Here is a 12,788-nt window from a genome sequence, read left to right as displayed (position 1 = left end):
GCCTGAATCAATTAGCATATTAAACGTAAGCCCAGTTAGCATATCCAAATAGCAGCCCGCAGTGACATTCTAACTTCTGCGGAGAGCTCACAGCAAGGGCGTTCTACACTGGGCTGCCCACATACGAGTCCGTGGACAGTACTCTAGGATTGCGAGGTGAAGAGAGACTATGTGTGGAGGTTGGGAATGGTGCTGAATGCTCTACAGTGCACAGGACAGACCCCGCCACAGAGAATGTTTACCAAAGGCATGAGGATGAGAGCGGGGAGGGAGACAGCCTTGGGCAGCCCCACCTGGGAACATGAACCGTTCGTGGGTGACTCTTGCCCACTTGCAGAGACACCTCCTATTCCTGACAGTCCCAGTGTTAATATAATTATTCTGTACTTGAGGCTGGGTGCAGTGGCTCACACCTGTAATCCCAGTGCTTTGGGAGGCCAAGGCAGGAGGACTGCTTGAGGCCACAAGTTTGAGATCAGCCTGGGCAACATAATGAGACCCCAGGACTACAAAAAAAGAAACATTTTCAGCCAGGCGGGATGGCTCACGCCTGTAATCCCAGCATTTTGGGAGGCCGAGGGGGGCGGATCACTTGAGGTCAGGAGTTGAAGACTAGCCTGGCCAACATGGTGAAACCCCATTTCTACTAAAAATGCAAAAAATTAGCCAGGCACAGTGGCATGTGCCTGTAATCCCAGCTACTTGGGAGGCCGAGGCAAGAGAATCACTTGAACCTGGGAGGCGGAGGTTGCCGTGAGCCAAGATCGTGCCATTGCACTCCAGCCTGGGCGATAGAGTGAGATTCTGTCCCAAAAATAATTAATTAATTAATTAATTTTCATTATCCAGGCATGATGGTATGTGCCTGTAGTCCCAGCTACTCAGGAGACTGAGGCAGGAGGATCACTTGAGCCCAGGAGTTGGAGGCTGCAGCGAGCTATGATCATACCACACTCCAGCCTGGGCAACAGAGCAAACCCTGTCTCTCAAAAATGGGGAGACACCAGCCATATTGGATTAGGGTCCTAGGGACCTCATTTAACCTTCATTATGTCCTTCAAGGCTCTATCTCCAAATATAGTCACACTGTAGGTTAAAGCTTCAATATGTGAATTTGGGGTGGGACTCAGTTCAGTTACCACAGCAGGCATTTTCTTTTTCTCCATGAGAAACTTTTTTTTTTTTTTTTTGAGACAGGGTCTCACTCTGTCTCGCAGGCTGGAGTGCAGTGGCACAATCACAGCTCACTACAGCCTGCACCTCCCAGGCTAAGTGATCCTCCCACCTCAGCCTCCCAGGCAGCTGGGACTACAGGTGCACACCATCACACCCAGCTAATTTTTTTTTTTTTTTAAAGACAGGGTCTCCCTATGTTGCTCAGGCTGATAAAGTAACTTTTAATAGGAAATGTCATGTTTTCTTCATGAGAAGGGGCCACAGAGACCGAGGGCACCTCACTTGGCTATAGTAGACAGTAAACACAGCCACGAATTCCAGCTGCTCCCCATGAGGGAAGAAAAACTGTTATAGGTTGATGTCAAGAGCCAGGTACAGAGATTCAGTGGCTCATGCCTGGAATCCCAGAACTTCGGGAGGCTGAGGCACGAGGATCATTTGAAGTCAGGAATTTAAGACCAGCCTGGGCAACATAGCAAGACAAAAAAAAAAAAATTAAGATTAGCCAAATGTGGTGGCTCACTCTTGTAGTCTCAGCTATGCAAGAGGCTGAGGAGGCCAGGCATGGTATATCACTCCTGTAATCCCAGCACTTTGGAAGGCTGAGGCAGGTGGATCACCTGAGGTCAGGAGTTGGAGACCAGCCTGGCCAACATGGTGAAATCCCATCTCTATTAAAAATACAAAATTAGCTGGGTGTGGTGGCACATGCCTGTAATCCCAGCTACTCGGGAGGCCGACACAGGAGAATCGCTCGAACCCGGGAGGTAGAGGCTGCAGTGAGCCAAGATCATGCCACTGCACTCCAGCCTGAGAAAGACAGAGCAAGACTCTGTCTCAGAAAAAAAAAAAAGAAAAAAAGAGCGCACCCATAGAACCAGCTATTCAAGAGGCTGACGTGGGTGGATTGCCTGAACCCAGGAGCTCGAGGCTTCGGTGAACAAGGATAGTGCCACAGGCTGGGCAACAGAGCAAGACCCTGTCAATCGATCGATCAATCGATCGATCGATGATAGATAGATAAAAAAATATTTTTTTTTTAATAAGCTGGGTGCAGTGGCTCATGCCTGTAATCACAGCACTTTGGGAGGCTGAGGCAGGCAGATCACCTGAGGTCATGAGTTCGAGACCAGCCTGGCCAACATGGTGAAACCCTGTCTCTACAAAAATATAAAAATGCCAGGCATGATGGCAGATGCCTGTAATCCCAGCTACTCGGGAGGCTGAGGTGGGAGAATCTCTTGAACCTGGGAGGTGGAGGTTGCAGTGAGCCGAGATCGTGCCATTGCACTCCAGCCTGAGTGAGAGCGAGACTCCATCTCAAAAATAATAATAAATGCTCTGGCCCCAAAGTGGCACATTACATGGTGCACACTATATTAGCAAGAACTCATCACATGGCCCTACCAACCACAGGAGGAACCCTCTCCTGTACTCAGGAGGGCCAGGAAACACCGGCAGAGAGCTTTAGTGACCACCATGACTGGGGTGAGGGACCAGGGATTGGCTGTAGGCCAAGGGCACGTCCATGGCATTGGAGACTTGGGAAAAGATCTCCTCTGGGCCACGCACGGTGGCTCTCATCTGTAATTCCAGCACTTTGGGAGGCTGAGGTGGGAGGATCGCTTGAGCCCATGAGGTCGAGACTGCAGTGAGCAATGATTGCGCCATGGCACTCCAGCCTGGGCGACAGAACAAAACCCTGTCTCAAAAATCAAAATAAAACCAAAACCAAAACCTCCTCTGTTGGGGATGCTCCAGGGCGTCCGTCCCAGCCTTGGACAGATGGGTCACTGCAACAATAATCCTACAGCAGACAGTGTCCCAAGGCTGCACGCACATTACTTTGATCATCAAACAACCAGGTAACAGCCGGGCATGGTTGGTGCGCGCCTGTAGTCCCACCTACTCAGGAGGCTGAAGCAGGATAATCTCTTGAACCTGGGAGGTGGAGGGTGCAGTGAGCCAAGATCACGTCACTGTGATCTTTTTAACAGAGAGACACTGTTAAAAAAAAAAAAAAAAAAAGAGAAAAGAAAAAACAGACCAGGCGCAGTAGCTCATGCCTGTAATCCCAGCACTTTGGGAGGCTGAGGAGGGTGGATCATCTGAGGTCAGGAGTTTGAGATGAGCCTGGCCAACATGGTGAAACCCCGTCTCTAGTAAAAATACAAAATTAGTCAGGCATGGTGGCGCACACCTGTAATCCCAGCTACTCGGGAGGCTGAGGCAGGAGAATCGCTTGAACCCAGGAGGCAGAAGTTGCAGTGAACTGAGATTGTGCCATTGCACTCCAGCCTGGGCAACAAGAGTGAAACTCCATCTCAAAAAAAAAAAAAAAAAAAAAACCAGGTGAGGCAAGTAGTCTTGCTATTGTCTCCATTTCACAGATGGAGAAACTGAAGCACTAAGTGGTAGAGTAACCTAAGTCACGCAGCTGATAACTGGGAGACAAGATTGGGACCCAAGTTGCCCAGCTGTTCTCCATGTTGGGCTGTCTCCTGCACAGCTGCTTCATGGTCCTGGCCCCATCGAGAACCAGAGCCCACATTGCAGCAGCACTGGCCAGGGCCTCCTCTGGGCCAGGCCCTCAGGGAACTGGAGACCCCACAGAGACCAGAAAGATTGGGGTCTCGTTCTCGGGAGCCTCTGGCTTTGCAGCTGACCCAGAGTCCAGCTGACACCCAGGCAGACAGTCAGGGTCTGTCTGCACCCCCATTGCAGGAGGAGCGGACAAACAGCAAATGGACGCTGAGCTGCGGAAGGAGATGATGGCGATTTGGCCCAACCTGTCCCAGAAGACGCTAGACCTGCTGGTCACACCTCACAAGTGTAAGAGCCAAGCCCAGCCCTGGGATCCGATCCATCAGGACAGATGGAGGGGGAGGGAAAGAGGAGGCCTGGGGAGAGTGTCGGCCCCGGCTGGTATACACAGGGACCCAGGACAAGGGCCCTAAGGAGGCCTGCCCATGGTGAGCTCGCCCTGTGTGTGCCCCCAGCCACGGACCTCACCGTGGGGAAGATCTACGCGGCCATGATGATCATGGAGTACTACCGGCAGAGCAAGGCCAAGAAGCTACAGGCCATGCGCGAGGAGCAGGTGCGCTGTTCGCCGCTCTGGGGACATATGGGCTAGGGACAGTGGCTTGCATGTCACCATGGGAACCAACTGGAATATGAGGGTGGCAAAGCCCCAGGGCAGGTCCCTGAAAAGTAGGGACTAGGCTGGGCCCGGTGACTCAGGCCTGTAATCCCAGCATTTTGGGAGGCCGAGGCGGGCAGATCACCTGAGGTCAGGAATTCGAGATCAGCCTCAACATGGAGAAAGCCCATCTCTACTAAAAATACAAAACTAGCCGGGCATGGTGGTGCATGCCTGTAATCCCAGGTACTCGGGAGGCTGAGGCAGGAGAATTGCTTGAACCTGGGAGGCAGAGGTTGCGGTGAGCCGAGATCGTGCCATTGCACTCCAGTCTGGGCAACAAGAGCGAAACTCTGTCTCAAAAAAAAGAAAAAAAGTAGGGGCTGGGCACAGCAGCTCACACCTGTAATCTCAGTGCTTTAAGAGGCCAGGGCAGAGAGATCGTTTGAGGCCAGTAGTTTGAGACCACTCTGGGCAACACAGTGAGACTCCATCTCTACAAAATAAAACATTAGCAAGGCATGGTGGTGCACACCTGTAGTCCCAGCTATTTAGGAGGCCAAGATGGGAGGATCACTTGAGGCCAGGAGTGGGAGACCAGCCTGGGCAACATAGAAAGACCCATATCTCTACAAAAAACAAAATTAGCTGCATGTGGCGGCATGCACCTGTGGTCCCAGCTACTTGGGAGGCTGAGGCAGGAGAATCACTTGAACCTGGGAGGTGGAGGTTGCAGTGAGCCAAGATCACACCACTGCACTCCAGCCTAGGTGATAGAGCAAGACTCTATCTCAAAAAAAAAAAAAAAAGTTCTTGCCAAAGACACATAATGTAGATTCATTCAGCTGCTCCACCAACACTTACTGAGTACCTACTGTGTGCAGGGTGCTGTTCTCAGTCCTCAGGGGCTCACCCATGGACAAAACAGGCCAGAGTCCCTGCCCTCAGGGAGCAGATATTCCAAGGGGGGAAATGCCAATGGTAGCAAATGACTGAATCGTGCGGCATCCAGCAAAGAGAAAGAAGTGTCATGGGGGAAGGTGGAGAAGAATCCAGAAGATAGGAGTACCCAGGGGAGGAGGGGATGCAATGGGAAATGGGTAGTTGGGGAACCTCCCTGAGACGGTGAAATGTAAGCAAAGGCTTGAAGGAAAAGGGGAGAGAGAGGGAGCTAAGCAATACCTGGAAGGGTGTTCAAGGCAGAGGGAACAGCCAGTGCAAAGGCTCTAAGGCTGGACTGTGCCTAGGTTGTTTGGGGAACAGCAAAGAGGCCAGTGTGACGGAAAAGAGCAGGGAGGAGACAAGGGCAAGGAGGTGGTAGGGCAGGTCCTTCAGGGTCATGGGAGCTGCAGGAAGGACCCTGGCTTTTACCCCAAGTGAAGTGGGAGCCATGGAGGGTTCTAAGCAAAGGAGAGATCAGACCCGACTCAGGTGCTCATGGGCACCCTCTGGTGGCTCTTGTGGAACAGTGGGGTTGAAGGTAGGAGCGGGAGACCTCGGAGAAGGTGCCTGCAGTGGGAGATGAGGAGGCGGGACCAGGCTGGGGCTGTGACTTGGGTGGAGGAGTGAGAAGTGGTCCAGTTCTGTGTGGAATTGGAAGGAAGGGTCTAGATGGACGAGATCTGAGTGTGTGTGTGTGTGTGTGTCTTGTGTGTGTGTGTGTGTGTGTGTGTATCTTGTGTGTGTATACTGGGGATGTCGCAATGCCTTCTGGGTACCACCATCCCACCACCCTGCCCTTGTCCACACATTACTCTCTGCTCCCTTCCCCAGGACCGGACACCCCTCATGTTCCAGCGCATGGAGCCCCCGTCCCCAACGCAGGAAGGGGGACCTGGCCAGAACGCCCTCCCCTCCGCCCAACTGGACCCAGGAGGAGCCCTGTGAGTGTCGCCCCTACTAGGGAGGTGGAGTGCAGGGGTGTCACGGTCTCCACGTTCTGGAAGCCGCCTAAGCACCCACTGCTACCCCGGCCTCTGTCCCCCATGCAGGATGGCTCACGAAAGCGGCCTCAAGGAGAGCCCGTCCTGGGTGACCCAGCGTGCCCAGGAGATGTTCCAGAAGACGGGCACGTGGAGCCCGGAACGAGGTCCCCCCACCGACATGCCCAACAGCCAGCCTAACTCTCAGGTGCCTCTGTCCCCCAACTCCCCAACGGCTCCCAGGGCCCGGGTGGTTCAGGAGGAAGGGATCTGGGCCCCCCCCCACACACACACACCTGCAGCTCCCTCCATCTGCAGACACCAGGGATCTGGAGGTCAGGCCCCAGGGCTCATCCAGCTTCGCCATCTGCTCCGCAGTCCGTGGAGATGCGAGAGATGGGCAGAGATGGCTACTCCGACAGCGAGCACTACCTCCCCATGGAAGGCCAGGGCCGGGCCGCCTCCATGCCCCGCCTCCCTGCAGAGAACCAGGTGAGGGCTATCACCACTGCCCTGGGGCTGGACCCCTAACTCTGCACCAGGTGGGGCCGGGCCCCCCGCAACAAGCAGCCCAGTGCATCCCATCCCTGCCGGACTCAGGCCTGGGTAGAGACTCCTTGGGCCTCTGAAGCAGTCTGCAGGCCCCACCCACCACCTGGCCACACCTGGAGCACCTGCAGACCCTCCTCCCTCACAGAGGACGGAGAGGAAAGTGCTCCCCTGGGGCAGAGGGCAGTGGCCACTGCAAAATGGTCTCTGGCTGCCCTGGTTGGAGGTTGCAGACAGGGGAGGTTGTGGAAGATTAGTGGGTGCAGCAGGGTTCAACAGGGCCAGGTGACACCTGCCGCGAAGATCACCCCTACACAAACACACACACATGCTCAGCATGCATGCACACACACGTGCAGCTGTGCGCCTACTCAGATGCTTGCATACACACACACATGCGTGTGCACGTGGGCATATACACACTGCACATGTCCTCACACATGCACACATGTACGAGCACACGTGTCTGTATATGGGAACTTGACAGGTCCTAGGATGAAGTAGCAGAGTCTGGGGTGGGTCTGGGGGCAGCTGGGTTCCTATTTTCTGTCTGGTCTCTGTGGGGGTCACTGGGGGAGACAGGGGTGTGTGCTTGATGTGTGTCTGTGTGTGGCCGCTTCACCCAGCTGCCAGGCCCCACCTGCAGATGATCTAGTTGCCCTGGACTCGTGGGACAGAGGGCCCAGAGGCATAGCTGGCTGCCCCCACGGCCTGAGCAGCGGCGGCCCATGCACACAGCCGGCCTCTGGAGGAGAACAGGGCGTGGCTTCAAGAGCCTGGCCCGGGCGCGTGGCATGTGTGGCTGTGGCGAGCTTTCTGTGTGCTGTGTGTGGCGTCTGCACGGGGCAGGAGGCTGTGCTGTGCCTGGCTGGACCAGGGTCACCTGAGGGCCTGGCCTCTGGCTGCTGGGAACATGGGTTGGAGAGCACCCAGTGTGCATGCTGCTGCCCCCTCAGGACCGAGCTGCTGGGCCCCAGGAGGGGGTTGGGACAAGCCCAGCTGACGGCCACCACGTGGAAGCTTTGAGCATCAGCTGGAGCCAGGGGTTGGGGTATGCATCGCATGAGGCAGAGCCCAGGGCCAGGGGCTCGAGGCTGCGCCATCCCGTCTTTCGGTCCCATGCCTCTGCCATCTGTCTGTCTGTGTCTCCTGTCTGTCTCCTCTGTACCCATGGGAATGGAGGACATCCAGCCCTGGGGGCCCAGGACACCCACCCGCCAGGACTTTAACTTTTCTTTTCCTTCCTGCCTTCTCCCTCCGATTTCTCTTGATGCCAGTGCCACCCCCCTCCCTGGCTTCTTCTCCATGTACCGCCTCCTCACTCTCCCTCTTGCCTTTTATATTTATTTTCTTCTTTCTGTTTTTTCTGTGTGCACCATCCCATGGGGCTGTGACAGAGGAGAAGGGGCCGGCCACGTGGGAATAACCTCAGTGTATGTACCGCGCCTGCCCAGCGCCCAGCAGGGCTCCGGCCCCCTCTTCCTCCCCACCCCCCCTCCAGGGAGTCCCGTCATCTCTCACCCTCACCCTCAGACCCCACCCTTTCTTTGCCAATCTCACCCTCTCCCCCATGGAGCCCAATCCTTGTGTGTGGTGTCCTGTGTGTGCCCCCCACCCATACGCCCCGGTGGGCGGGGCCATCCCCATCCTCACTCCTACCACCTTTTCTTCAGGGCCCCCTACGCCAGAGGACGCGGGCTCTCCAAGAGCCTGGCCCACCCTGCACCTCTTTCTGGGGGGCTTCTTCCCCTAACACCACCACCAACCCGTGGTCCTGCAGCTCCTACCTGGAGCCACCAGTGCTCAGCTGGGCTGGACCTTGGGAGGTGGACATCTGCCCCATCTCCCTCCTTCCCTCCTCTGCCTGCTGCAGAGAAACCTGTGTCAGGGCTTGACCCAGGGGTGCAGCACCCGGGAAAAGAGTGGGCCCCCAGAGCCTCAGGTGCCTGGGTATCCCCCACCCCCACCCAGAGCTCCCTAGCGTGGGCCTCACCAGAAGGACTCAGACTTGCGGGGGCAGCGAGCACAGGGGCTGGAGGATGAGGGTCAGATCTTTCTGGTCAGAACCCAGGATGGGCTCAAAAGGAGCAGTCTTGTCTCTGAGGGACAGAGGAGTCCTCACGTTCCACCCTCAGAGGCCTGGCCACACTCAGAGCCCTGAATGATCAGGGGGAGCCAAGGCCCCACGGCACCCCCTGGCCCCTGCCCCAGGATGGTCACACTCCAGTCATCAGAGGCCGCCGCCAGGCTGTTGCGATGGGGCAGGAAGGACCGGGACCACTTGGTGCTAGCTGCTGACCCCAGCCCACTGGCCTGTCCCCCTCCCAGACCATCTCAGACACCAGCCCCATGAAGCGTTCAGCCTCCGTGCTGGGCCCCAAGGCCCGACGCCTGGATGACTACTCACTGGAGCGGGTCCCACCCGAGGAGAACCAGCGGCACCACCAGCGGCGCCGCGACCGCAGCCACCGCACCTCTGAGCGCTCCCTGGGCCGCTACACCGACGTGGACACAGGTGGGCACCGACATGGACACAGATGGGCAGCCCCGTGGGGCTCAGGGACAAGCGGAACAGAGGAGAGGGGAGGAGAAGGCAGGGCGGGGGAGACACTGAGGAAGGAGAAAGGGAAAGGCCTCCTTGGAGAGGGGACAGAGGGGGCCAGGCAGCGGCTGCAGGAACCTGGGTACGGCCCCGTCCCCCCGACCCACTGACCTGCCTTGGTCTAGGGGATCTCTAGGGCCCTACACCCTCCGGGTGGCCTCCTGTGTGTGCATCTGCACCACTTGTCCCTCACGACCACCTGTCTGTCCCACCCTCGCCCGGCCCAGGCTTGGGGACAGACCTGAGCATGACCACTCAATCCGGGGACCTGCCGTCGAAGGAGCGGGACCAGGAGCGGGGCCGGCCCAAGGATCGGAAGCATAGACAGCACCACCACCACCACCACCACCACCACCCCCCGCCCCCTGACAAGGACCGCTATGCCCAGGAACGGCCAGACCACGGCCGGGCGCGGGCCCGGGACCAGCGCTGGTCCCGCTCGCCCAGCGAGGGCCGAGAGCACATGGTGCACCGGCAGGTGGGTGCGGCTGCAAGTGACCCCAGGCTGGGCTCACGGGTGGGGAGGCGGGGAGGAGAGAAGGGGACCCCCTACCCTACAGCCACTCTGGGCAAAGGTCCCCCGATCCCGGCTGTGACCACCTCCCATCCTGCCCCCAAGCCACAGGGGTGCCCGGCGGCCGGAGCAGACACGGCTCCCGGCCACATCAGCTGCCCATGCTGTCCCCCCAACACCCCCGCCCACCCGCCGCCCCCTCCCCGCCGCCCGCAGCTGCTTCCTCCTCGGTTGTGGATCACATTTAAGTTCTGGGCCCGCCGCCCGACCTTTCGCTTTCCTTTAACCCGGCTTCCGTTTTTGTTTCGATTATAATTTGTCTTCTGGACGCCTGTGAGTAATTTTTGAAACTTCTGCTATTTTTAACCCCGAAACTTACAAAACTCCATTTCTCATTTCTCTTTTCACTTTGTTGTGTTGGTTTTCGACTCCTCCCCTCCCTCCTTGTCTCACTCTCCCTCCTCCCCTCCCTCCTCCCTGTGGCTGTTGCTTTTTTCCATTCAAATGTCCTGTGTCCCCCCCCTCCTCCTCCCCCCCCTCCTCCTCCCTCCCCTCCCGGCCCTTCTCCCTTGGCTCCCCTCTCTTCCTCCCAATCCTGTGTCTCCTTTGATTTTGTTGTATCTTTTTTTTTGATTTCCTTTGTTTCAATTTTCGTGTAGGGCAGTAGTTCCGTAAGTGGAAGCCCAGCCCCCTCAACATCTGGTACCAGCACTCCGCGGCGGGGCCGCCGCCAGCTCCCCCAGACCCCCTCCACCCCCCGGCCACACGTGTCCTATTCCCCTGTGATCCGTAAGGCCGGCGGCTCGGGTCCCCCGCAGCAGCAGCAGCAGGCGGTGGCCAGGCCGGGCCGGGCGGCCACCAGCGGCCCTCGGAGGTACCCAGGCCCCACGGCCGAGCCTCTGGCGGGAGATCGGCCGCCCACGGGGGGCCACAGCAGCGGCCGCTCGCCCAGGATGGAGCGGCGGGTCCCAGGCCCGGCCCGGAGCGAGTCCCCAAGGGCCTGTCGCCACGGTGGGGCCCGGTGGCCGGCATCCGGCCCGCACGTGTCCGAAGGGCCCCCGGGTCCCCGGCACCACGGCTACTATCGGGGCTCAGACTACGACGAGGCCGACGGCCCGGGCAGCGGTGGCGGCGGGGAGGCCATGGCCGGGGCCTACGACGCGCCACCCCCAGCACGACACGCGTCCTCGGGCGCCACCGGGCGCTCGCCCAGGACTCCCCGGGCCTCGGGCCCGGCCTGCGCCTCGCCTTCCCGGCACGGCCGGCGACTCCCCAACGGCTACTACCCGGCGCACGGACTGGCCAGGCCCCGCGGGCCGGGCTCCAGGAAGGGCCTGCACGAACCCTACAGCGAGAGCGACGACGATTGGTGCTAAGCCCGGGCGAGGTGGCGCCCGCCCGGCCCCCCACGCACCCCACGCACACACCCCACCCGAGGAGCCGCGCAGAGGCCGCGGGGGCCCAGCATAGAGGGCCCGGGAGAGGGCCAGCCGGGAGACCCCAGACTCTGGAGAGGCCAGGGCTGGGCCACAAGGGTGTCCCGCAGAGACCCTCGGCCAGAAGAGACCCTCCTGGGCAGCCACGGCGCCCCCCACCCAGCCCCGATCCCCCCCACCTACGACGGGCTCTCGGGTGGGAGGCAGGGGGCAGACAAACCACACCGCCAAGGGATTTGAATTAACTCAGCCATTTTTGGAGAACTTTGGGGAACATGGAAAAAAAACAAAAAAACAAAAAAACATTTTTAAAAGAAAAACGGGGAGAAAAAAAATAGCTTCTATTGATGAGTTTTATCATCTCAATTGAATCTTTCCTTTCCCTGATGAACGAGAGCTGGTGGCCGAGTGCGGCAAAGAAGCCGGAAGGAACAGGAACCCCAGCGCCCAGCACCCATCACCAGACACACTCATATCCACACACGTTCTCAGACACACACAGGAGTGCTTGCCGGTTATACCAAACCCTACTATTACTGCCTGCAGAAATCAATTAAAAAAAAATAATAACAATAAACAATTTTAAAAAGGACAAAAAAATTAATGATTGAGAAAAGAGGCATTTTTTTTCTGACATTTGGTCCTGCTTGAAATAACAAAAGAAAAAAAAAACCCACCATGACCACCGATTCCTTTGCTTCTTTTTTCCTTTTTTCCTACCTTGTTTGAAAACCGTGGGCTTGGGACTGTGAATTATTGCATGACATTCAAAAAGAAAAAAAAAAATAAAAAAAGTTGAATCAAAGGGTTTTTGGATGGGAGTGGTCTTTATCCCTTAGCTAGGTGCTGCCTGGGTGGGTCTCTCTTGGGGAATCATACAACGAGGCACTTTGTTAGCTCCTAGAAGCAGTGTTTGAAAGCGACAAAGAGGCCAGGCATTTTTGTGCACGCCTGTAATCCCAGCACTTTGGGAGGCCGAGGCAAATGGATCACTTGAAGTCAAGAGTTCGAGACCAACCCGGCCAACATGGCAAAACCCCATCTCTACTAAAAAAAAAAAAAAAATTAGCCACGCGTGGTTGCACACTCCTGTAATCCCAGCTACTCCGGAGGCTGAGGCACGAGAATCACCTGAGCCTGAGAAGCGGAGGTTAACAGTGAGCCAAGATCCGACCACTGCACTCCAGCCTGAGTGACAGAGTGAGACTCTGTCTTTAAAAAAAAAAAAAAAAGGCCGGGCGCGGTGGCTCACGCCTATAATCCCAGCACTTTGGGAGGCCGAGGTGGGTGGATCACATGAAGTCAGGAGTTCACAACCAGCCTGGTCAACATAGTGAAACCCCGTCTTTACTAAAAACACAAAAATTAGCCAGGCATGGTGGTGGGCGCCTGTAATCCCAACTACTTGGGAGGCTGAAGCAGGAGAATAATTTGAACCTGGGAGGCA

At 57.1% G+C, this 12,788-nt stretch overlaps 1 protein-coding gene across 16 annotated transcripts in view; it reads left to right on the top strand.

Annotated features, from left to right (window-relative positions):
• The window catches only part of CACNA1A (calcium voltage-gated channel subunit alpha1 A), a 432,044-nt gene extending 419,898 nt beyond the window's left edge, over positions 1–12,146 (top strand). For 9 of the 16 annotated variants that reach the window (XM_045380278.2, XM_045380276.2, XM_045380277.2 and 6 more), the window contains 9 exons: positions 3,901–4,008; positions 4,176–4,276; positions 6,092–6,201; positions 6,310–6,448; positions 6,619–6,732; positions 8,187–8,222; positions 9,118–9,304; positions 9,619–9,869; positions 10,565–12,146. In XM_045380278.2, the coding sequence (XP_045236213.2) occupies positions 3,901–4,008; positions 4,176–4,276; positions 6,092–6,201; positions 6,310–6,448; positions 6,619–6,732; positions 8,187–8,222; positions 9,118–9,304; positions 9,619–9,869; positions 10,565–11,281 (1,763 nt within the window). In that variant the 3' untranslated portion in view covers positions 11,282–12,146. Of the gene's footprint in view, positions 1–3,900; positions 4,009–4,175; positions 4,277–6,091; positions 6,202–6,309; positions 6,449–6,618; positions 6,733–8,186; positions 8,223–9,117; positions 9,305–9,618; positions 9,870–10,564 lie in introns of those variants that run through there. The other 7 variants (XM_065534485.2, XM_074026049.1, XM_074026050.1 and 4 more) reach the window with 4 other exon arrangements.
• Positions 12,147–12,788: the final 642 nt, after the last annotated feature.

The sequence above is a fragment of the Macaca fascicularis genome, chromosome 19 (genome assembly GCF_037993035.2).
Source record: "Macaca fascicularis isolate 582-1 chromosome 19, T2T-MFA8v1.1".
Taxonomy (NCBI): domain Eukaryota; kingdom Metazoa; phylum Chordata; class Mammalia; order Primates; family Cercopithecidae; genus Macaca; species Macaca fascicularis.
The sequence above is the reverse complement of the archived record's forward strand: the minus strand, read 5'-3'. Positions and strand labels throughout refer to the sequence as shown.